The sequence below is a fragment of the Cricetulus griseus genome (assembly GCF_003668045.3).
Source record: "Cricetulus griseus strain 17A/GY chromosome 1 unlocalized genomic scaffold, alternate assembly CriGri-PICRH-1.0 chr1_1, whole genome shotgun sequence".
NCBI lineage: Eukaryota > Metazoa > Chordata > Mammalia > Rodentia > Cricetidae > Cricetulus > Cricetulus griseus.
Window position 1 is genome coordinate 2,054,967 of NW_023276807.1, and position 24,509 is coordinate 2,079,475.

Here is a 24,509-nt window from a genome sequence, read left to right on the forward strand (position 1 = left end):
TTTCCAAAATTGCACCAAACCTATGCAGAGTCATATCCTAATTTCTTTTCTGCTTATCATAACATCTACTCAGTGGCCTTAGTTTAAGACTAAAGGGAGAGCCAAGCAGGTGGGAGGCAGAGGCAGGCAGATCTCTTGAGTTCGAGACCAGCCTGGTCTATAGAGTGAGTTCTAGGACAACCTCCAAAGCTACGCAGAGAAACCCTGTCTTGGGAAAAAGAAAAAGACTCAAGGGAGCACTTGTAAAATTTCTCTAACACACATGGCACCCACAACTTTCCTCTTTGCTCTTGCATGGGGGAGTCCTTAGACCTAAGTGATAGTTCTCTGTAGCTTTGTAGCTATACCATTTATGTTTACAAATTTTGCTTTGCCAATTCTACCTTCCATGTTTTATTTGCTGGCTCGGGAGCTTTTTCTTCCACAGGGCTTTCTCTGACAACTACAGAGTTTACTCTATTATATGTATCTGTCCCAACTGTACTAAAACTTAAATTCCAAGGATATTGAGTGACTTAGCTTTGGTCCACAATGCCTGGGGTCTGTCACGCTTTCTTTAAAATATATGGCTTTTTATTAATACTGAGTTCATTTGGGGAGTGAATGAAAAGTGTATTATTGGTAGACTGTCTTCTCTTTCCTCTGTGTCACCTTCTCTTCCCGCCCTAATAAGGTCCATTTTAAGATGTTTCTATGAATAATTATTTCTTCTTCCTTACCTTTCTCTGGATTATCTTTCATTTTCTTTCCCTGGCCTTGGTAAAATCAGCAACTTCTCAATGACTAGTTTTTCTATCATTTAGCCTGCATGGAACAGAGCCCAAATAAATCTGATTTAGTTTCCACAACAACAAATATAGTTTTATTGTGTCTTATTAATCCATCATGTCTATACATGCAGTTTCTATGACTCAGTCTTCATTTATACTACATCATACTTTCATGATGTTTGATTGAAGTTATAGTCTGAATTGAAAGAGACCCAAGAAAATCAATATTTTCATATCCCATTGAGTTTCTAAAACAAGTTTTGCCTTTTCATGTGCCAAGATTAACAAAATGCATCTGAATTTTCTTCAGTTTTTATAGTTTGTATATTACCTCCAGAGTTTTAAATGTTCTGGAAATTGCTTTGTCATACCATGAGTTAGGAAACCTGGCTTCCCTGATGTTAGCCTATTAAATATCATCAAAGGACCATGGGGAAGGAGTATATTCAAACATCTGTAGTCTATTTTATGGAGAAGAAACTCACTAGGAGCTGGAGTGGACTAGAGAGGCAGATTTTAACAGGGCCAGGAGAAAGGATTCCCAAGGACTAAGGAGGACTAACAAAAGGGTAGTGGGTTACCCATAAGCTCTGGATTTGACTCCTGGAGTTTTTTGTTTTGTTTTTCAAGATAGGGTTTCTCTGTACCTTTGGAGCCTGTCCTGGAAATAGCTCTGTAGACCAGGCTGGCCTCGAACTCACAGACATCCATCTGTCTCTGCCTCCTAAGTACTGGGATTAAAGGCCTGTACCACCCCTGCCTGGCCAGTCCTAGAGGGTTAAACAGTAGTATAAATCATGTCAGCAGGAGTCTTGCCCTCCAACAGGGAGGTAGAACTTTATATCTGAAGAAAGTAAACTGGTGGGAATAAAAGATTTATTTACTGGACTCAGACTGCAAAGGTATGCATGAGATTAGAAGTACCAGATTAGGGATAGTATTTGAGTGTCAGGCTGACCAAATCTGAAATGTCCTCTTAGTTTACATTTTATGCCAAAGAAAATATTTGTCCTTGTGTTAGATTAGATAATATGGATAAAACAGTAAGGTACTCAGTGCTCAGTGTCACTTCCTGATAAAATTTATTACCTCACACCTGAGCATGTGTATCTTCCGTGAGTGATGTACCGCACATTGCATTCTCTGAACTGTACTGCAGAACAATGCCACTTACACTTCAAAAAAAATGCTGGTGACAAAGTGGCTTTCAGTTTTTAATCAGTAATGAATTGTAATTAAATTTTGTGACTGGTAGTTAAGTTAGTAAGTGAAATTTACTTAGTTATAGCAAAAGGTTCCCGGTTTGTAAGACATGGAGGCAAAGGTATTTGTTGCATCATAGTTCATTGTAGTAACAGCAAAGCATTCTGCCTCAATGAAGAGAAGCATACACCACAGCACAGAATAGACCACTATATCATATAGAATGAGATAGATGTTATATGAAACTATCTGTTGAGACTCAGAAAAGAACAGCAACAAGCAGAATAATGCAGAAGAGTTGGCTGCTACTGTTAGATACACAAAGGAGTCCAGCACACACACAGATTTGCACATCTTCCCTAGAGGGATTCATGAAAGCCTAGTAACCCCTCAGGAAGAGACCTGAGATGCTAAGAAATCAGGATGTGAAGCATCAGAATACCATTGTAATACTCTTTTATTATTCATTTTTCACAATTTTACATAACAACACTGTATATCATTTATTTCCCTGCCTTTACCTCTCCAACTCTTCCGTGTCCCATCCCACTTCCTCTCAGATTCATGACCTCTTTTCTCTCTATATATGTATTGTGTATTTTTGTATATGGATGTATATATAAATACAACCTGCTTAATTTAATTATTTTTATTCTGTATCTTGTGTTGTGCTTAGAAATAGGATAGTAGTGTTACTGAGTCAGCACAGCTTGTCATCTTTCCTTTCTCAACTATTAGAAACAGTATTGTTTGATTTGGTTTGCAAATTGCACTAGTAACCGCCTTATTGAGATTATACCAGTTAGCCTTTCTGAACCCTTTCTTCTTGAACTCCAGGAGTAGTTATATGCAGAGCTCAGCTTTCTTGTAAGGATTGCATAAGAAAATGTATCTACTGGATTAGTACAGTGAGGTGTATATAATAGGTCTTTTGTGTACACACACACAACACACACACACACACACACACACACACACACACACGGTTGACTAAACATGTTAAGTGTAACTGTCCCTGCCTTCCGAGCTGTACTGGTGTAGGAGCATGCATAACATTTCTGTTTTCCCCTGTCATACTATAGTGGCATGCACCTAATTCTGAGCATTTCTTTGGCTTACTAAAATACTTCTTCAAACAAGCTAGTTAATTTCTTTGTATTCCTATAATGTCTTCTCAGTAAAAATAGTGTTCTTAGCCTTCCCTTGTAAATGAGAGCTTACTGATTACTTATTTGTATGTGTGTATATTAATACATTAGTTTATATGCTGAATATTTTATACTGTTGTGCAAGAAAATCACAGTATTTTTCCTTTTTAAATTTTTGTCATACAAAGTAATGGCTTCATTATGATAATTTCATGCATATATGTTAATATACTTCATTCTTATTCATCCCCCTTCCCTACCACCCATCGCCCTGCCTGTTTGTGCTGATTCTTTCCTGTCTGTAGTCATGTCTGTAACTCCTGCACCTTACCTGAAGATTTCTTCCTCCTGTCTCATGGTCATCCTTTTCCTAGTTAAACACACATGCTCACACAATCACACCCCTAGATTATTTATACAAGAATAAATGTGGTATTTTTTCTGAGTTTGGCTTATTCACTTGTTGATTTCCTATTTCATCTGTTTTCCTGGAAATGTTGTTTCATATTTCTTTGTATCTGAATAAAATTCCACGTACATCGCATGGATTAAATGCATTAGTAACTCTGAGTTAACTAATGAATCATCACTATTGCATCATTGTCAGATTAAGGAAAGCAGTAAGAGCATTTTCCCTTGGATTCATTTAACCCACAGTGAGGCTAGATTTGAATTCTCCACTTTATGTTCCCCGTGTCTGTCCTCCTAACAAAGAAGCAGCTTCTTCTGCCCTGTATTTATTGAGTTGCACATAAAGCACCACATGGGGGAAGGGATGGAATACTTTACAGGAATCTTTAACAGAATTTTATAAGGGATAAAGTCCTTGGCTTCAACCTACCCAGATCAGAAACAGTATTATGACACCAAACAATATCTGAATGTTGTGTTGAACATTTATGGTGGCTGTTCGTTTTAGAATATTGCTTTCATCTTCTGTATTCGTTACTTTCATGAAAGCAAATGATACACATGCATTGTTCTGGGTCAGGAGTGTGGAAGGGTACATGGATTTAAGATTACAGCTATGGTTAGTTGTAAAAGTTGATTACATAGGAAATCCAAGGCAAGTAAGGTTTATTGTTACATTGTTCTCTTAAAAACAGATTAAACAAACAGGCTGAGTACACATTTGAATAGCAGTCTTAGGGCTTCCCTTTTGGATAACAGTCTTAAGGCTTAAATGACCTCAAGGTGTATTATTAACTTAGCAAAAGTTCCAGTCTTAGAATGTAGGAAATATTTTTATTACAATGCATTGTCACAATATATGTCTGTGTATATAACACATCTTGTCTGTCTATTAATGGATGCCTGGCCTGGTTCCTTTTCCTATCTATTACAGGCATAGGTATATAAATAAACATGGACATGCAATTATCTCTGAGGTTTGTTGACTTAGAGTCCTTTGGGTATATAATGCAAGAGTGGTATGGTTGAGTCACATGGTAGTTGTTTTTTTTTTTTTTTGTGTGTGTGTGTGTGTGTGTGTTTTTGAGGAAACTCCATGTTGATTTCCATAGTGCTATGTCAGTTTACAGTCCCAGCAGTAGTATATGAGGGTTCCTCATCTGTCAAATCATTAGCATTTTTTATGACAGTCATTCTGACTGGGTTGAAATGGATCTGAAAACAATTTAATTTGAATTTCTGGAAGTACTTATGGGTTATTTAAATATGTTCTTTTTGAGAACTATCTGTTGAGTTCCTTGGCTTGTTTATTGATTTAGAAGCTTTTTTATATTTTTATAGTTCTTCATGTTAGAAGTAAGTTTGAGGGTCACAAAGAAAGAGACTACTACTCCATTCAAAGTGTCTCTGTTTGCTCTTGATCAAGAGTGTGCATAGCTTGCCACAGCAGAACAAGCACAGGAGCAGAAAGTGCACTTGACCTTTCATCCCAATGCAGGTGGTGGTGACTGTGTGTGACCTCCTTTCCCCACAGCTAGGGTCTGGCCACACAGTCTTTCATGATTGGCTAATCTTAAAAGAATGGGGACACAGAAATTGATGGGAAAAGGGGCCAGCCACTTTATTTTATTTTATTTTTGTCACAATATATGTCTTTATTTTTTTATGGCAGCCAGTTTTGTACAGATTTTTTCTTTATTGAGAAACTCAATTCTTGGTTACATCAAAACCAATTTCTGGGAGGGGGGAAGAATTAGAACCCACATAGAAAAAAAAAGTTACCACCTGGGCCATAGCAGAACCCAGAGGATATATTCTTATAATTGAAAAATTCTAGGTGCCTCATAATTGACCTTTTGATACAAAATGACCTATTGAATTTGCAACTTGTGGTTCTTGGTGTGGAGGTCCACAGACAAACAAGGAAGTCTTCAGACCTTAGCTGAATGCCACGAGGGCTTTTGACTCTTTTTCCTTGTCTAAGAGGCAGCAGCAGCAGCAGCAGCAGCAACAACAGTGACCACCCCCACCTTCTGGGCGGCTTCTTTCTGGGCCAGCCACTTTAATCCCAGAAAATAGCAGAGCCTTTGTATAGAAAGGTTTTGCTGAATTTGGGTGTGTGTGCTAAAACATTTGCATTAAAGTCTTACAAGGTGGGAAGCTAAGTAATTCCTTGTCACTAATACAAGTTTTATAGTATTTGATAAGTTAAAAACTCAATATTTAATGTTTCTTACATTTATATATTCTAGGTATTACTACTTAATAAAAATTTCTGTGATCAAATGACAGAAAGAAGGGTGCATTTGGCTTATGGTTCCCTAGGAAAAAGAGTCCATCATAGCCAGGAGGCAGGCATGGTGGCTGGAACAGGAAGTTTTTAAATTTTGTATAACCCCATCTGTCAATTATTAGGTTATTTTCTATGCTAATTTTCTATCCTTTTCAGAAATTGTTGCCTGTGCCTATTACTTGAAGTAATTTCCTATGTTTTCCTTTCACAGCTTCAAAGTTTCAGGCTTTACTTTAAGGCCTTTGACCATTTTGAGTAGGATTTTGTTCTACATGTAATTATCCAATTTTCCTAGTATCATTTGTTGAAGAGGCTATATTTTTATTTATTTTTTTTTGCAGATTTTTTATTTGAATTAGAAACAAGATTGTTTTACATGTCAATCCCAGTTCCCTCTCCCTCCCTTCCTTCCCTACCTCCCCCACAGGCTGTATTTTTTTAAACACATATTTCTGATACCTGTATAAAATTAGGTGACTGACGGTGTGCTCTTATAGATGGAAGTTTCTGTCCTGCCCTGTCCTGTAGCCATTCATTCCCAAATAAATACACAGAAGCTTATATTAATTATAAACTGTTTGGTAAATGGCTCAGGCTTCTTATTGGCTAACTCTCTCTTAATTATTAACTCATTTCTATGAATCTCTTTATCCCTGTGTTCCTTGGTTTACTGGTGATGCCTTGGCCTCTTGCTTCCTCAGCAGCTACATGGCACCTTCCTGACTCTGCCTATTACCTTTCTCTGTCCCTGTTTTGATTCCCTGCGTGGCTAAATCCTACCTGTTCATTGGCTGAAACAGCTTTATTCACAGCATACAGAAGGACATCCCCCATCGTGCTCTTATGTCAGGGTTCTCTGCTCTATACTGTTGGTCTGCCTCTCTGTTCAGTATTGTGCAGTTTCTCTTACTATTTTTCTCCAGTACAATTAGAGACAAGCTCTGTGATACTTGTACTCTTGTTCTGCTTAGTCTTGCTTTGGCTAATTGGGGTCTTTTATGCTTCCAAATGAATTTTAGGATTTTTGTTCTAATTTTGTAAAGAATATCATTGGACCTTTGATGGAACACTGCTCAAATCTGTAGACTGCTTTAGGAAATGTAACCATTTTTCAGGATTGATTTTGCCATTCCCTAAGCAAGTAGAGTGAGGCTGCTAGGCTCTGAAATTAAAAGGAATTAGATACATGTATTCACTGATAATAATGTTTCTGCTTAAGATTCAGACTTTGTTGTTACACTTGTTTGTGTGTGTGTGTGTGTGTGTGTGTGTGTGTGTGTGAGAGAGAGAGAGAGAGAGAGAGAGAGAGAGAGAGAGAGAGAGAGAGAGAGATCTGGGACTTGGTTTTGTCATACCATGTGGGTATGTGGGTTCTGGAATCAAACTCTGGTCATTATGTTTGATGGCGATTACCCTAACCTGCTGAGCTATCTGGCTGCTTCCCTCCACGTTTTCCTTATATTAGGATTCAGTTTTATGTAGGAGTTCCTCAGTTTGAGACTATCCACATGCTTCTTAGAGCATTTTCTCTGGAGTGTTGGGTACTATTGTACTTGGCTTTCAGTGTTTTTGAGTTCAAGACTCTGAGGGGGTGTGGAAACAAAAGCACACTGGTGCTTTTGTTTGACTTTTTGCTGGCTTTTCTCTTCTTGCCTGATTCCAGCTGTTTTATTCTTTTTGTGTATGTGTGTGGTTTTTGTTTTGTTAGTTTTGTTTTTCTTATGTTCCATAGTTTTTGCCTAAAATTATTTGCCAAGTTCTCATGGTCCCATGTTGCTGCCCTCCTGTATTTGGACTGGCTGTTCCATGCTCTCATGAAGAATTTCTGATTCAAAGTATCTCTCATGCTATATTTCCTTTACAAGCTATACAGCTAGAGCTGTTCCAGTCTTCTCTGTAGATAGTATATCCAGTCTGTGGTCATTCACAGCCTGCTCAGTCTTTCCCCAGCTTGCTGTTCCCATAACATTTATGTCCATGAGGACTTGCATCTCCTTGGTGACTCCTGCTGGTCCACACCAGTGTGTGGCTACTACTGCAAATCTTGGTCTGGTGGAGGTAGGATGATATATGTAGGTACCAGTTCCTAGCTGTTTAGTCTACTTTTGTGGGACATTGTAAAGATCTCATCTGGTTTATTTCCTTGCTGTGCATCATGCTGTTTTCTCCCCCTCCCCACACTTTTATCTACCCAACTGTTTATCGGTAACAGAGATGGAGCAAACTGTAGTTACCCTCAGTAGTCTAAGGAGTTTCCTTCATATTTTAGGACCATAACTCAAGTAAAACTAAATCCTTGGCTTTGATCTGAAGGATTTCAGGATGAGTCAGCAGCCCAGTTGGAGTTCATTTATAATAGGAAGAAAGGTGCTCAGGGAACGAATAAAGCACCTGGGAGCATTTTCAGACCTGTGAGAGCAAACACAAAGACAAATTGAAGAGTGAGAAACCAAAATACTTTCAAAGGAAACAAAGGGAATACCTTAAACAAATGCTGTGAAAGCAGACAAAAAAGGTATTCAACAAGTAGTATCAGAGTAACCTATCAACCAAAGCTCAGGACGCTTGGGTTACCCAGAATTAATTCATCAGCGTGCCTCACTAGATGGTACAGGAGGCCGTTGCTGGTACCTGGTCTGGATGGGGGATGGGGTTAATCTAATACTGTTTTTGTTTTTTTTCATTCCCATAACTGATGACATAAAACACAACAACAGCAACAAAAGAAAGACAAACCACAACCAACACCTACAGCCCTAATCTTAAAGGGGATAAGAGTTTGTGGCCACATGAGTGGCCATGGCATGGGACCATAGAGTTAGCTTATATATGCCAAATTATGTGTTCCGATGTGGTAGGGTTTCATGAAGTTTTATAGTGATAGATCAAAGAAAGTCATAAATCAAGATACTTCTCAATTACATTGGTGGAAATACCAGGTGAGATACAGCAAGCCATTTTAATTAGAGAATTTTTAAGCACTATACGTCTGCCTAGAATAGCACTCTTCATGAGTGCTTGACTTATTTAATGGCTGCTGGGATCTTTGTACTCTTGGGCTGTGCAGAATTTTAGTCAGCATAGATTAGAGGGGAGTGTGCATACAGAGTATGCATTTTTCCCTTTCTTTAGTGCCTTTCCTGAATATCAACCCAAACTGTGTGCTCCAATCTCCAAATGACTTTCTAATGCAGGAAAATGATTAATTACTTCATAAGTCACAGTGACCAGGTATGTACTCAAGGGGAGGAACTAGGAAGATGTCAAGTAACAGATTGTCTTCTCTGGAATTTTTTTCTCCTCCCTTGTTTGCTTTTTCTTGGTTCACTATAGTAACTTGAAAGAGTTGTTTATAATTGTCATCAGCATGAAGGCAGATTTGGCATGTTACTTTGTCTTTATAAGAACTTGGAACTATATTATTTTGTATTATGCTTTTTTCAATTGACATTTTAATGTAAGGTTGTAACTGGAATACCAGAGTTGATGCTGCCAATCTCCATAAATTCCAGTGAACAGATCAGAATTGAATCTTAGTTGTGCTTTATTCAGAAAGCCAGCTGTCAGAGAAAATGGTAGATATACTAGTTTTTGTCAATTTGAGTCAAAGTGGATTCACTCAGGAAGAGGAACTTCAATTGAGAAATTGCCTCTATCAAATTATCCTGAGGACATCTCTGAGCATGTTTTCCTGTCTGATAATTATTGGGGCAGGGCCCAGTCTACCATGGGCAGTACCACCCATGGGAAGTACCACCTTTGGTCAGTGGTCTTGGTTTGTGTAAGAAAGCAAACCGAGCAAGTCATGGAGAACAAGTCAGTAAGCAGTGTTCCTCCATGGTCTTTATTTCTGTTTCTGTCTTGGCTTCCTTTGATAATGGTCTGTAACTTGTAAACCCTTTCCTCTCCAAGTTGCTTTGGTCAAAATCACAGCAAGAGAGAAACACATTAAGAGAATGGGCAAATCTACTAGATCTGTCATACATATCATCTCTAGCTAGTAAATGTTTTTTTTCTAGATTTTTTAAAAATTTAAATTAGAAACAATTTTATTTTATATATCAACCCCAGTTCCCTCTCCCTCCCATCCTCTCGTGCCCTCCACCACCCCTCATCCCATCCCCCTTCTGCTCCCTGGGGAGAGTGAAGCCTTCCATGGGGGAGATCATCAAAATCTGTCATCATTTGGGGCTAGGCCCAGGCCCTACCCCGTGTGTCTAGACTGAGAAAATGTCCCTCTATGGGGAATGGGCTCCCAAAGTCCATTTGTATACCAGGGATAAATACTGTTCCACTACCAGAGGCCCCATAGACTGCCCTGGCCTAACTGACACCCATGTTCAGGGGGCTTGGTTTGGTCCTATGCAGGTTTCCCAGCTGTCAGTCTGGGGACCATGAGCTCCCCCTTGTTCAGGTCAACTGTTTCTGTGGGTAGCTAGTAAATGTTAATGCAAAACATAGATCTTACTTCAAAGGGATTAAGAACTAACCAAATATGAGTCACAGTGATCTAGGCATACAGGCAGATTTAGCTTTCCTCAAATACTGTATTCTGCTGTGGAAGTGGATACACGAGATTTTATTAATTGTAGAATAAAGAAGGACATAAATCAAACTATTTACCAAATACATTGATGAAGCAGCAAGTAGCAAAGAGAGAAAACTTTGCTATAGTTTTCAGATACTGTCTGATGACAATTTAAGTGGATTAGTGAAAGAGGTCTGCTAAGAATATATACTTTTTAAAGTCTTGATCGTCACAAGGACCTGAGATCAGACATGGGTGGACAATGGATATCTTTCAAAGGAACTAAAATTAGCTCAAAATAACTTGGCTGTGGATTACATTTCAAGTCTATAATCTCAAAGCTGAATTATTTGGTCTCATAGAATCTTTAACACAGATGCAGCTCGCTCTTCTTCCTTCCCCTTTTCCTTCTATCTTTTCCTCTCCCACCCTCTCTCCCTTCCTTCTCTTTGGTTCAACCAAGCATCATGTTTTGTGCTTCCGTAGGCCAAATACTGTTTGGTATCCCATGGTTCTAGGAAGGCTTGCCTGCAGACCAATCTAATGGGATGTCTTTATTGAGAGTCTCTTCCCAGATGGCCTTAGCTTGTGTCAGGTTGACAAAACAACAAAAACCTACTAACACATAGGAATAACTAAATCTTATTTTTAAGAAATGTTAATGTTTAGCAAAGGAGATAGAATGCTAGTAGAGGTCACAGTAATATTGTCCATATCATTTTTTCCATTAATAAATTATATATATATATATATATATATATATATATATATATAATGTTTTTTCTGAGACAGGGTTTTTCTGTGTAGCTTTGGAGGCTGTCCTGACACTCATTCTGTAGACCAGCCTGGCCTTGAACTCACAGAGATCTGCCTGCCTCAGCCTCCCGAGTGCTGGGATTAAAGGCATGTGCCACCACTGCCTGGCTTATTTAGTTACTTTTTAAAATTCTGGCTAATTGTACTGTGGTACACCTTAAATAATAAAGAATTATCAGCTTACGTTATTATTAAAGATTGATGTCTTCTGTATAATTGGGATAAGAAGAGTTAACTCAAATCTTTGGGTATCTCTAACTGGTGTAGATGGAGTTTAAGTTACTTAAGGTTTGCCGAACATTTGAGTATGTTATAGGACCTTTTGGAACATTTAATTCACTATCACTAGAAACTTAGTATTTCAGGTATTTGAATACAGTAGGTATTTATTTACTTTTTGACTTAAAGAGAATAACTATGTTTGTCTTAAGAGTTTAGATTTAAAATATAAGTATTGGGGCTAGAGAGATGAGCTCAGGGGTTAAGAGCATTGGCTGCTCTTCCAGGGAACCTGGATTCATTTCCCAGCATCCACATGGCAGCTCACAGCTGCCTGTAACTCCAGTTCCATATACATATACATACATGCAGGCAAAACACCAATGCACATGAAATAAAAATAAAAGATAAGTATTGCCCATGTAGTTTCAGTTGAGGAATCTAAAATAAGTTTTTCCAGTTAAAAACTAGATTTTTGAAAATCCAAATTATTATGAATAATGAGAAAGTGAATGCATTGAATCTTTTTAAGTATGAAAACTAAGTCAAAGTAAGGTAGGGGTTTTGGGTAAACAGTCATAACAAAGATGTTATTAATTAAAGGACATAGTATTAAAAAAAACACAACAAGAACAAAAACCTAAATGGGTGGTGGTGGTTGTGCATGTCTTTAGTTGCAGCTATCCTGAGGCAGAGGCAGGTGGATCTCTGAGTTCTAGGCCAGTCTGGTCTACAGAGCAAGTTCCAGGACAGACAGGGCTACACAGAGAAATTCTGTTTTGAAAATGGAAGAAAAAAAAAAAAAAGAAGAAAGGACACAGTATCATCATTTGTAGGTTTATCAAAAACAAGATTAGTATTATTTGTAGGAGTTAGGAATATTCCAAACCAATTGAAGTATTTCAGAGATAAATTTTAAAATTAACCAAATAAGTATAAAATGATTTTTAAAACACACAAATGAGAGTTAGACATATTTAGTTACTTGAGGTACTCCGTTATTAATGTATTTGAGGATAAATGACTTCTAAGTTTTATTTTAAATCCATGTTGGTGTATCCTTAGAAGATAGCACAAGTTTGGTGTGAGACACACAAATCTAAAAGTTTGTTTGCTGGTTTTCTAGAACAGAAGCTAGTTAGAAATACCCTGTAGAAACTAAATTGATAATTCTCAATAGAGGAATCTAAAATGGCTGCAAGACACATAAGAAAGTGTTCAACATCCTTAGCCATCAGGGAAATGCAAATCAAAACAACTCTGAGATACCATCTTACTCCTGTCAGAATGGCTAAAATCAAAAACACCAATGACAGTTTATGCTGGAGAGGATGTGGAGAAAGAGGAACACTCCTCCACTGCTGGTGGGAGTGCCAACTTGTACAGCCACTTTGGAAATCAGTATGGTGACTCCTCAAGAAAATCGGAATCAGTCTACCACAAGATCCAGCAATTCCACTCCTAGGCATATACCCAAAAGAAGCACATTCATACAACAAGGACAGCTGTTCAGCAATGTTCATAGCAGCACTATTTGTAATAGTCAGAAACTGGAAGCAGCCTAGATGCCCCTCTACCGAAGAATGGATAGAGAAAATGTACATTTACACAATGGAGTACTACTCAGCAGAAAAAAAACAATGGAATCTTGAAATTTGCAGGAAAATGGATGGAACTAGAAGAAACCATTCTGAGCAAGGTAACCCAATCACAAAAAGACAAACATGATATGTACTCACTCATATGTGGATTTTAGACATAGAGTAAAGGATTACCAGCCTACAATCCACACTGCCAGAGAAACTAATAAACAAGGAGGACCCTAAAAGTGACAAACATTGTCCCCTGGAGAAGGGAAAGGGTCACCATCCTCTGAGCAAATTGAGAACATGGGAAGAGGGGGAAGGGAACTACGAGAATGAGAAGGGAAGAAAAGGAAGGATGCAGAGAACATGAGGGAGCAGAAAAGTTGAGTCAGATGTAGATTAGAAGAAAGGATATATGATAGATAGGATTTTAGTTGGGAGTGTGGTAGGGGAGGAAGGAGGGGAGAAGGGAACTGGGATTGTCATGTAATTCAATCTTGTTTGTAATTTAAATAAAAAAAAGAGAGAAATACCCTGTAGAGTCCTTTCCTTTCTAACTGAAGGTTGTGTTGGCTGTGGGGTCTTATTTTTGTTGATGAAATCATCTGGATCTCTGTGTGTGTGTGTGTGTGTGTGTGTGTGTGTGTGTGTGTGTTATGTTCGAATGTGTACATACACACACATACGTGTACTTTTAAGTAAGTTTGTAAAACAATGTTTCCCTATGGCTTTTTCAAACATCTTTATTTATCCTTCCTCTCTCTCCCTTTGTATTTCCTCCCTGTCTTATTTCCCAGTTAAAATCTTCCCCATTTTTCCTGTTTCTCCCTTTACAGAGCCTGTATTTTGTTTAGTACTTACTTCATATAGACATAAAGAATGTTTTTCAAAGGGTAGAGTTTAGATTTAGAAGGACTAATAAAATGTCTTAGGCTAAGGAAAAGTAAGCTTTACCTGATTTTTGACAGTTAGTAGTAATAGTTTAATTATTGGTCTGTAGAATCACAGATCGTAAGCATAGTGAAACTATTTGTATGACAGGTTGATTATATATATAGATTTAAGAATTGGTTCAGGAAAATATTCTTATGATTACATAATTTTAGTTATTGTGTAATTTAGCAGGAATGCCTCAGGTAGAAATAATTCTCTTAAATAGAATTTTTTTCTGCTGTTAATGCAGGGGTAGTCCAGTAAGTGGAGGGTTTTACCCAGTGGGAAAGCCTAGTAAGAGCAGATGACATTTAAGAAATCCTTGTTGTTGTAAACAGAACCAGGTATCTGTTTTATCTCATGCTATTGAGTGTTGACCTTAGGGAGTTTAGTAACCTTTAATCATCAAGCATCTTCTCAGTCCCATAGCACTCATGTAGCTTAGTAAAACTCTTGGCAACTTGGGTGTAAACTCTTTCAGTTTTGTTCCACCTTTTTTTGTTTTTTTTTGGACAAAAATAGTATTTTATTGTAAAAAATGTATCCTTATCTAAAATATTAATTTTCCCCATTTTTCCTAAAATGTGTCCACCTTTTATTGTTTATTTCATTTCTCTTAAGAGTTGAATCCAAATTACATATTTGATAGAATATAGCAAAGTAGTAGTATCTGTACACATATTGTTAAGTACCCAAATTTTTGTTTTAATTTATACTTATTCCTCATTGCCCATGGAATTTTAAAGTGTTCCTTTACCTTTTTTCTTTTAATTAAAATATAAGAGTTAGAGAATGTTCCATTTTAGCAAAAACCTTGAACACTATCTTATGAGCAGCAAGGGAGAAAAACCCTGGAACTGCAGTTTTGAACACAAAAAGATACTTTTTTCAAAAAAACTGAACAAAACAGCAAATGGTTACATTTTCTGAAGGACCAAGAGAGGAGAGAAAAGACAAAACCAAAGTTGACAACAGAAAAAGGGTAGAAAGGCTGACAAGAGAGGCATTGTTGGCAAATTAGACCCAGAGCATTTGTATATTAATAAAAAGTAGCAGTATGTACTTGCAAACCAAAATCAACACAAATATTTAATAATATTTTATCATGTTATAGCTATTAGGAACTTAATTTATAACATATTATATGTGCCACATAAAGAACAATTCTGTTAGAAACAGAAGAGGGGTTTCTCATGCCTAGTACTATGTTTTTTGTTTGATAGTCTGTGACTCTTGTGGGGAGCATTGTCAGTCTAAGTTTTATAACTTCATTTACACACACACACACACACACACACACACACACACACACACACACACGCGCGCGCGCGCGCGCGCGCACATAAATAAAAATATGATTCCTTGCTGCTTTTTCAAACATCCTTACTGCTATTAGCATTCTTAGCTATTGGACTGGTGACAGCTTGTGGTCTGTTAAGAAGACCTTATAAGGTTTTAATAGTCACTGGGACATGAGTTCAGATACAAGGGTCAGCACAAATAGCTTTCAGCTGGACTTAACATAGACCAAGATAATTTGGTTCTGGTTTGCAATATCTCAACTCTCCATAATAGAAGTCATTTGGTCTTATAGAATCATGAACAGGAGTGCAGTCTTTCCTCTTTTTTTTTCCTTTTCTTCCTCTCCCTCCATCTCCCCCCTCCAGCTCATACAAATAGGGGAAAAGCAACAAAGACAGCAAATGATTCCAAATTTAGTCTTGCCCCTCTGGTCACATAGTCAGCCTTGTCTCTGTGGTTCTTATATGGGTGCTTTTCTCCCTGTTGTCTCCTACATTTTCCCCTCATTGCTGTCTCTTTCTCTCTTTATGTCTTGAGTTTGCTTATCGCCAAAGCTACTAAGCTTTGCATTCTTTCAAGGCTCTATCTAGGTTTAGAGTTCCACTCAGAATGTTAGCAGTGTATGTGTTGAATTATTTATAATGGATATTTGTAGATTCTTTTCTGTATCATGAAGTACAAATATACCCTTGTAATTTAGAATGTAAAAGTGCTACTATCTATACCTCTGTTCCCCAAACAGAATTTTCCCAATACACAAGATTTATATGTAAACATAGTCAATGGCAATATTTCCTCACTTTTGTTAGTGAATATGCCATAATTTACTTGGATGTTTTGTTGTTTTTGGAGGTCACGTGTTTTAATGTTAAAAATTGTGCTGGACTTTTGTCATACAAACGGAATGAGAACTGAGTGTTTTGAGAGGTTCAACACTGGTTTCTATTTTCACAAATTTACTGAATCACTTTTAGCTTCAGTGAGAAATAGAAGTGGTGAAATCTTCGGTTGCTTTGTTAATATTTCCTTTCAAGTGTGCCGATATCCTACATTAATGAAGTCAAATATCCAATGTAAAAAATAATGAAATCAAATTGCTTGTTTTGTTTTTCTTCAGAAAAAAGAACATATCCGTTCCTTGGCTATGTGTGGCCATGTTGGTTTTGAAAGTTTACCTGAGCAGCTGGTCGATAGATCCATTCAGCAAGGCTTCTGTTTTAATATTCTCTGTGTGGGTGAGTGCCAGTAACTCCTCTGGGTTTTTCAGAATCCATGTTCCTGTGCTCACTTCATTCTTTGTATAAGCAGGATGATGCTTGTGTCTAAGATTAATAGCTCTGTGGATTTTATGACTTATTTAAATTCTACTAGTTTTGTTTGCTTAACTTTAAACTTTTTTTTTTTTTAACTTTTAGTACTCTCTTCAGAGGTCAGGGTAGCTTAGCATGTGTAGTCATTGCTCTTCTGGTGACTTGGGACCAGCCTTAGCCAGATTTCTTTTATTAGCAGTCTAGCTTTGAAATAGTTGGAATCCTTCAAACCATCCTAGAGTTTAGATGTGTGACTCGTCCCAGGGACTCGCTGCACTTGTGAAGATCTGCTTTGTTTGTTTCTTTCTTTCAGGGGAGACTGGAATTGGAAAGTCAACACTGATTAACACACTGTTTAACACTAATTTTGAAGAACTTGAGTCCTCACATTTTTGCCCATGTGTTAGACTTCGAGCTCAGACATACCAACTCCAGGAAAGTAATGTTCACTTGAAACTGACCATTGTAAATACAGTGGGATTTGGTGACCAAATAAATAAAGAAGAGAGGTATGTGGGTTTTTTATTTGTTTCCTTTCTTGTATTAAGACAAGTTTTATTTTAGGGTGAAGACATTGCCTTTCCTCCTAAGCTACAATTGAAAATACATGACTCTGCTTCCCAGACAGTTTTTCCTTTTCTTTCTTTAGCAACATTAGAAGAGACCACTCCATGTTTTAAGAATAAAATAACTATATTCCAAACTCAAACTCAGGAAGCTGTATCTGGACATGGAAGACTTGTACATTGTATCTTAAATATACATACAGGTATAACTTCAAAGTGTGTTAACAGTCCTGTGGGTTTTTTAATCAATTATAAGTCAACTATTGGTTAAAGATATAAGTCTTGTTATAATAGACATGTTGAATGTGCCTTTATGAAAGTGTGTCTTTCATTTGTTTCTTCAGGGCAACAAAAGCAGCATTAAAGTGTAGCATATTTTACTTGAAGTAAAAGTGTTAATCTTTTAATAAGTAGTTTACCTTTCTTTAAAACTTAAAGCATACAGATGTTAATTGTTCTAAGTATACTTAAAGGTTATATTTATGATAAAAAGCATGGATGCTCTTATAAGCAGGTTTTGAAATGGTGTTTTTTCCTCTAGTATTACATTTTAAAAACTGTATATTATATAGGCTTAGCTAAGCTTAGGTTTCTTGAAAAACCCTATTTTTTTTTTAAAGAGGCAAAAGTAGGAGCAACATATCTTAAGTTGGGCATAGCAAGCATAGTAATTTTAGTGCTTAGTATGTTTTCTTTCATGTAAATTGAAGTAGCCACAAATTTTTTTATTTAGTTACTCTTAGGAATTTTGGGGACAGAGTTAGTTTTGAGTCACATGAGAACAACTTATGACCAAGTATAACCCAACCAATGTCTTTCTCTGTAAAACAGAGTAGAAAGTTTACATCTCTGTGTTATTAAGATACAAAGAAAGGCCCAGTGAAAGGAAAAAGATCAAAGGTGAAGTTTGTTATGTAGAATTAGATTACCATCAACAGAAAATTGCTTTTTATAATTTGGAGTTTTAAATATAGTATGAAATAGCTCTCCCCACTAGATTTCAATCCTTAAATGGGCCTTATAATCTTTTCCTTTGATAATTAATTTTACTTTGCTTGGAGTTAAAGGAGGGACAATCATGGTCTAAGGAGAAGAATCGGTTGGGCATAGTTAGGTTTCTCAGAATTTACTTTAGTTCTGATGCCGTCTCTAAACTTTTGTTATTAATTCATGTTTTTTGATTACTCCTGTTTTTTGTCAAATTGATACAGCTCTTGGGAAGAGGGAACTTCAACTGAGGAATTGCCTCCACCAGATTGGCCTGTAGGACTATTTTCTTGATTAATAATTGATGTGGGAGGGCTCTGTGCACTGTGGACAGTGCCATTCCTAGTTAGGTGAGCCTGGGTTGCAGAGGAAGGGTGACTGTGCAAGCCACAGGAAGCAAGCCAATAAACAGCATTCCTTCATGGTCTCATCTTCAGTTCCTGCCTTGCCTTCTCTGGATGATAGACTATGACATGAATGTATAAGATGAAAGGAACCCTTTCTTCCCCAAGTTGCTGTTGGCCATGGTGTAATTCATAGCAACAGAAAGCAAACTAGGACAGTATTCTTTTTTTTTTTTAAATATAACTTTATTATTAAAAGTACTTTGTGATAAATGAAAAATTACACACCAAAATTAACTAGACCAAAAATCTTTACAGCTTAGTGAATTTCTGTATAGTTAGTGCAGGCATTTGGAATGGAAGCTATGGAGCTGCACATTAAAATTTGTGCTTTTAGAATCAATATATTTTATGCACTTATCTACCACCCAAACAAACAAAAAATGCATGCCAGAATCAGAACTAGAAAAACAGTTATATCCTCTTTTGTAACTGGCAATCATCACATTACCTTCCTCATCTCCTTTAATGTAGATACAGTTTCTAAAACTTACTGATTTTATCTTGTTTTCATTCTTTAGATGCTTTAAATTTTCAGCTACAGTAAGCTGTCCATTTGTGACCTTTAACTCTATTCCTAGGACTTGACTTTAGCGTGAGGAAAAATTCAAAACAGTGTGAAACATTAAATGTTTCCCATTTAGAGTAATGAGAAGTTATCTTTACTTAGGTTTTCTCATTATTCTTCAAATACTTGCAAGATCAACACAAATTCCCAAGCATATTGCCAACTGGATTACCAAAAGGCTGTTTTGCTCCAAATATTTCCTCTCTCCTTGAATTAAATGCTTGAGGAGTGCAAGGAGAACAGACTGAATGTTATCAGATAAACTGAACATTCTGCAAACAATCAAAAATAAACTAAATGTTCTGAAACATCATAAAAGATACCTAAATAAACAGTTCCCTGACACCCAGCTCAGAACAAAACGGTGGACGGTTGACCAAACCGAGGGATATCTGAGCCCCAGAAAGAATATACATCTGAGGAGGCAGTCCCAGACAGCTGGCATGAGGGGCTCTGACACCTGATCCAGGTGACTCCTCCAGTGAGTATGGACCATGCTTTGGCATATTGAGTGTCCTAAACTGTTGATGCAAAAACAGTTCTCACCTCAGAGTGAATGATGGATAGTTTATTTTGGAGCCAAAGGTGAGTGAGTGGCTTTGGTCCTAAAATGCGGATTCAGTTTGTCCAAAATAACATATTCCCATGTGGCCAGCAGTTTGAAGTTTTTGTAGGAACAGATAAAAGTCACAAATCAAAACATTTTTCAGATACTTAGTGGAAATATCAATTAAGTTGGTTTCAGTAAATGAGTGAAATCAGCTGAAAACCTCAGTTGCTCTGTTTACATTCTTGGCCTTCAGACTTACCTTAAGACTTGATCATCCTGAGGATGATAGGGTGTACAGACAGACAGACAGGCAAGCAATAAATGGATAGTTAGAGAGTCTAAAAATAGTCCAAGATAATTAGATTCTGGAACTTTAACAGTTCAGCTAATCAGTCATGCAGCCTTGTAGAATGTGGCTTTTTCTGGCAATGTCAGTTCATACCTGCTTAACTTTCTAGTTTTCCCTTTCCTCTTCAGTTTTGGCCTTGCTTTCTTAACACCTGTTGAGCTATTTGGTATTTTTAAGGATGTGTATTTAATGATAAGTCACTGTATTCTCATTGAAATGGCGTTTTATATTTACTGGAATTAGAAACAGGATAAATTACTATGGAAGAATCACTGTTCATTTAACTAACAGTATCTATGATTTTATTTTTGAAAAATCTTAAGACAGTCATCTACATGAACATTTATGATTATTTAGGCTATATAATAAGTCATTATTGACCTATTTATGTCATTAATAAATGTTTCTTTGAAATTTTTATGTCAAATATGTACTTAAAGATTTTTACTATTCAGTTTTTTTTTTTTTTTTTTTTTTTGGAGGGAAGATTACCGAGTTATATTTAGACCAGTACACTAAGGAACCTTTCTTGGTCTTGATAGTAACCATTCTGATGATGAACTCAGTTCTTACAATGTTCAAGGTATTAAGCTAACTCTTAAAGAAAACAGAATTAGGAAGATGCTGGCTTTCTCTTCCAACTGTCTGCTGTCTATAGTGGGGGAATACACTATTCTGTATTTTAGGTTCTGGTTTCCAAGGACTAGAATTATCAGACAATTACAAAAAAGAGTTCAGTTCCAATGTGTTTATAAGGTTACTTTCTCTGCTCTTCTGTAGGATTACAAAGATGTCCATGGAGTATCCAGAGCCCAGGCAGCAAGGAGCTAACTGACTGTTTTTGAACTATTAAAATATCTTCATGATAGATATGTGTTTCCATGGTAGATTTTATTCTGTAAATCTTGATAATGTTTGACTTGCTGTTGTTTTATTTATGGGCCTGGATTATTTAATGAAGTTAGTTAACGGAGAAAGGTAGAAGGGTTGGGGAGATAGCCCAGTCAGTAAAGTGCTTAAATATGATGACCTGAGTCTGCTCTCCAGAACCCATATTAAAAAAATAATAAAGTAGTCATAGTGGCACATGCTTGTATTTCAGTGTCAGGGAGTTGGAGACTGAGGATTCTTGGGGCTTGCTGGCCAGCCAGCTGCGCACAATCTGTAAACCCCAAGTCAATGAGATGCCCTGTTTCAATAAACAAGGCAGCTGGCTCCTGAGGGCATCCTCTGGTTCCATACACAGGGGCACACACATGCACCTGCACACATGAACACATACAAATAAGCTGCATAAGCAATGGTTTAGCATATCAAAATGAAGTGGGAAGTTAAACTCATCATGAGCAGAGATTAAGTACACTATTTTTCGAGTACAGTGATATGATTTTTATTTCAAAGGATGAATAATAGACTAGAGGGCATATGGGGATTATCTGGCCACGAAATGAAGCAAAGCTGTAATTGGCCTGTTTCTAATTAACTGAAAAATAATACCATGCCAGCATTACCAGTTAGATATTTTCAGTTGATAATGGCCTTTCCTCTTTTGTAGGTTAAGCTTTTCGTGTCTGAAAACAGGAAGGCAGTCACTTTGACCTATATATTTTAGTTGGTATCTTCCTTTTCTCAACCAATTAAACAACATGCTATGCATCACTTTAATTGTATATTAAATTCCCAAATGCTTGGGGCAGTTGGTAAAAGTGTTAAAAGAACTGAACCTAGTATGTGAATGGATGTAGAACGGAATCTTATTGAATTTAATACTAGTTTTAACTAGATCAGTGGTTTTTAATCTGTGGGTTGTGACCCCTTTGGAGTCATATCAGATATCATGCATATCAGTTATCCATATCACAATTCATAATAGTAGCAAAATTACACTTAGAAGTAGCAATGAAATAAATTTATAGTTGGGGGTCATCACAACATGAGTAACTGTATTAAAGGGTCTCCATTAGGAAGGTTGAGAACCACTGGGCTAGATTATCCTAATGTTTTGGCAGAATTACCTTCATGTGTGTATATTATACATATTATGTGTTAGTGCTGTAGTTACCTGTTTGGTTCATGTAGATATTAACTGATATTAATGAAAGATACAGATCTCAGACTTGATTAACTGTATAAGTTCCTTAGTAAGATAGCATGGATATGTTATATTAAATATTTAAATACTTATTTTTTCAGCTACCAACCAATAATTAATTACATAGATGATCAATTTGAAGCCTATCTCCAAGAAGAATTGAAGATCAAGCGTGCTCTTTTTAACTACCATGACTCTCGTATCCATGTGTGCCTCTACTTCATTGCTCCAACAGGCCATTCTCTAAGGACACTTGACCTCTTAACCATGAAGAGCCTGGACAGCAAGGTGGATTAGGGAAGCAACCAACTTCTCAATTTTTAGTGTACTTGAAATATTAAAGTATTTTTATGATAATGTGCACATACTTTGTAGCTTTTATTCTGTATATCTTTAAAATATTTTTTCCTAGGGAAATTCAATCTGGAAATTAAGATACAAATACTAAACAAGTTCTCTTTTTAGTGATTACATTTGTTGTAATTGTTCTGTAAATTTTCATATAGAATTATTTGACACAATTTTATTTCAGATATAAGTGAAAGGAATAACTTCTTTGGCAAAGATCATAAAGCAAAATATTTCATCTCAGTGAAATATGTTTTCATTTGGAACATACCAAAAAAATTTGTTCCTGAATTTCTGAAGCAAGTAGCTATTTATAAATTTAGGAGGTTAGATAAACAGCTCCATAAATTAAGTCATGGAAGATTTTTATATTTATTTAAAAGTTGAAAAAAAGACTAGTTTCTGCCCTAATCCCAAGGAAATCTATTCATATACAAGTCTGCTTTTTAAGGGAGTAAAATAAAAAGTAAAATTTTGTGTTATACAAAAGAGTATGATACAGTATTATAAAGATCATAGAATTTGTTATCAGTGGGAGTGACTTTAATGTTGGTTGTATCACTTATTAGCTGTTTCACCTGTGCAAGTGCCTTTAGTGCTCCATGCCTCAGCTTCCTCACTGCCTAATATACAAAGCAGGTGAAGCCCTGCCTTGAAGTGTAGATGTGAAAATTAATTAATCCACATATAAAGGGTTTAGCAAGAAGACATTCCCTGTGAACAATAGCTATTATCATTACCTTGTAAGAACTAAATGAGATGATGTATATATAGTCCCTGTTAAATTATGCATTCAGTATGCACAATACATAGGCATGTAAATATGTTTTACCTTTCTTCTATGTAGCCAGAATATAATTGTATGTCACAGACAGAGAATTGTTTTATTGTAGTCTGTAATCACATACTACCTAATCTTTAGGTTTGATGATTTTAAATACATTATTATTTTTTATTTCAAATTGTAAACTTCCTTGTAGATTAAGTACTTTTTTTTTGTATGTATAAGAAGGTTGTAGCCATGGCCCGCTGGGCTTTCTATTGTGAAATAGGCAGTAGAAGCTGGGGTGTGGTGGTATATCTGCAATCTCAGCTGCTTGGGAAGGCTGATACAAGGGAATTGCTTCAGACCAGGAGTTTGAAGCCAGCCTGGACAATAAAGTGAGATCTCGTCTCAAGAAAACCCTAATATTAGTATTTTATCTAAAAAAGGTAAAAACTAATAATGCCATATTTCACTGATAGGTACTTTGCTAGCATGTGCAAGGCTAGGTTTAATTCTTAGCACTTTAATACATTTGTAAAATCAAATAAATAATAGAGAAGAATTGGGTCATTGTCTAGCTCACCTGCTGCCTGGCCACCTACCAGCTTGTTGCAGCACTGATCGAACTTATCAGGCTTTCATGTTTTCACTGACATGGGGGGGGGGGTTGTCAATGAGCTCACATTAAGATATGTGGCATGTATTGCAAAATAGTTACCTTTGTACATAGGAAACAACTATGTAACTCATTCTGTTTATTTTTTATTAATAGCAAAAATCTTATTTAGAATGTTCTACACTGGCCGTGCAGCTACTTTAGCTCTGCCAGGAGCAGTTTGTGTTAATAGGTTTTCAGAAGATGCCATGAGGGCTGTTCAGCAGCCCAACCCCTTACCTCTTGGAGTTACATGCATTACACATTACCAAAAACTTTGAAATGAAATGATTTCTGGTGGCAGTAAAAGCTTGTCAGCATTAGTCACATGTGAAGATTGGGTCTGTCTTCTTCTGTTTTATTCAAGTGATGGGGCAAATTCTGAAATTGGGTCTCCTTCATCACAGTCCTGCCTTTAGCTTTCTGTAGCAAATGAGATAATGAATTGTGTAATATTTCTTGAGCAACTTTAAAAAGAGAACTTAAGACAAGCCCCGATTATTTAATTTTGTCCATGGATATACAGTGTTATGGATGTATATATGTTTAGTCATTGTTGTTGTTCTAGCAGGGGCAGCTGTAACTCACTAGGCCTTTGGCAGGCTTCAGAAACTCTTAATTTACATAAGAGTCCTGGGGAGAGGTGAAGGTGACTGACTGCTGCTTCTTAAGGTTCCCCTAGCCTCTTCTCTTAAACCTGAAAGG

At 36.7% G+C, this 24,509-nt stretch overlaps 1 protein-coding gene across 3 annotated transcripts in view; it reads left to right on the top strand.

Annotated features, from left to right (window-relative positions):
• The window catches only part of Septin10 (septin 10), a 53,423-nt gene that overhangs the window by 8,929 nt on the left and 19,985 nt on the right, over window positions 1-24,509 (top strand). For all 3 annotated transcript variants that reach the window (XM_027388337.2, XM_027388336.2, XM_027388338.2), the window contains exons 2-4: window positions 16,327-16,444; window positions 16,833-17,028; window positions 22,137-22,323. In XM_027388337.2, the coding sequence (XP_027244138.1) occupies window positions 16,327-16,444; window positions 16,833-17,028; window positions 22,137-22,323 (501 nt within the window). The remainder of the gene's footprint in view (window positions 1-16,326; window positions 16,445-16,832; window positions 17,029-22,136; window positions 22,324-24,509) is intronic.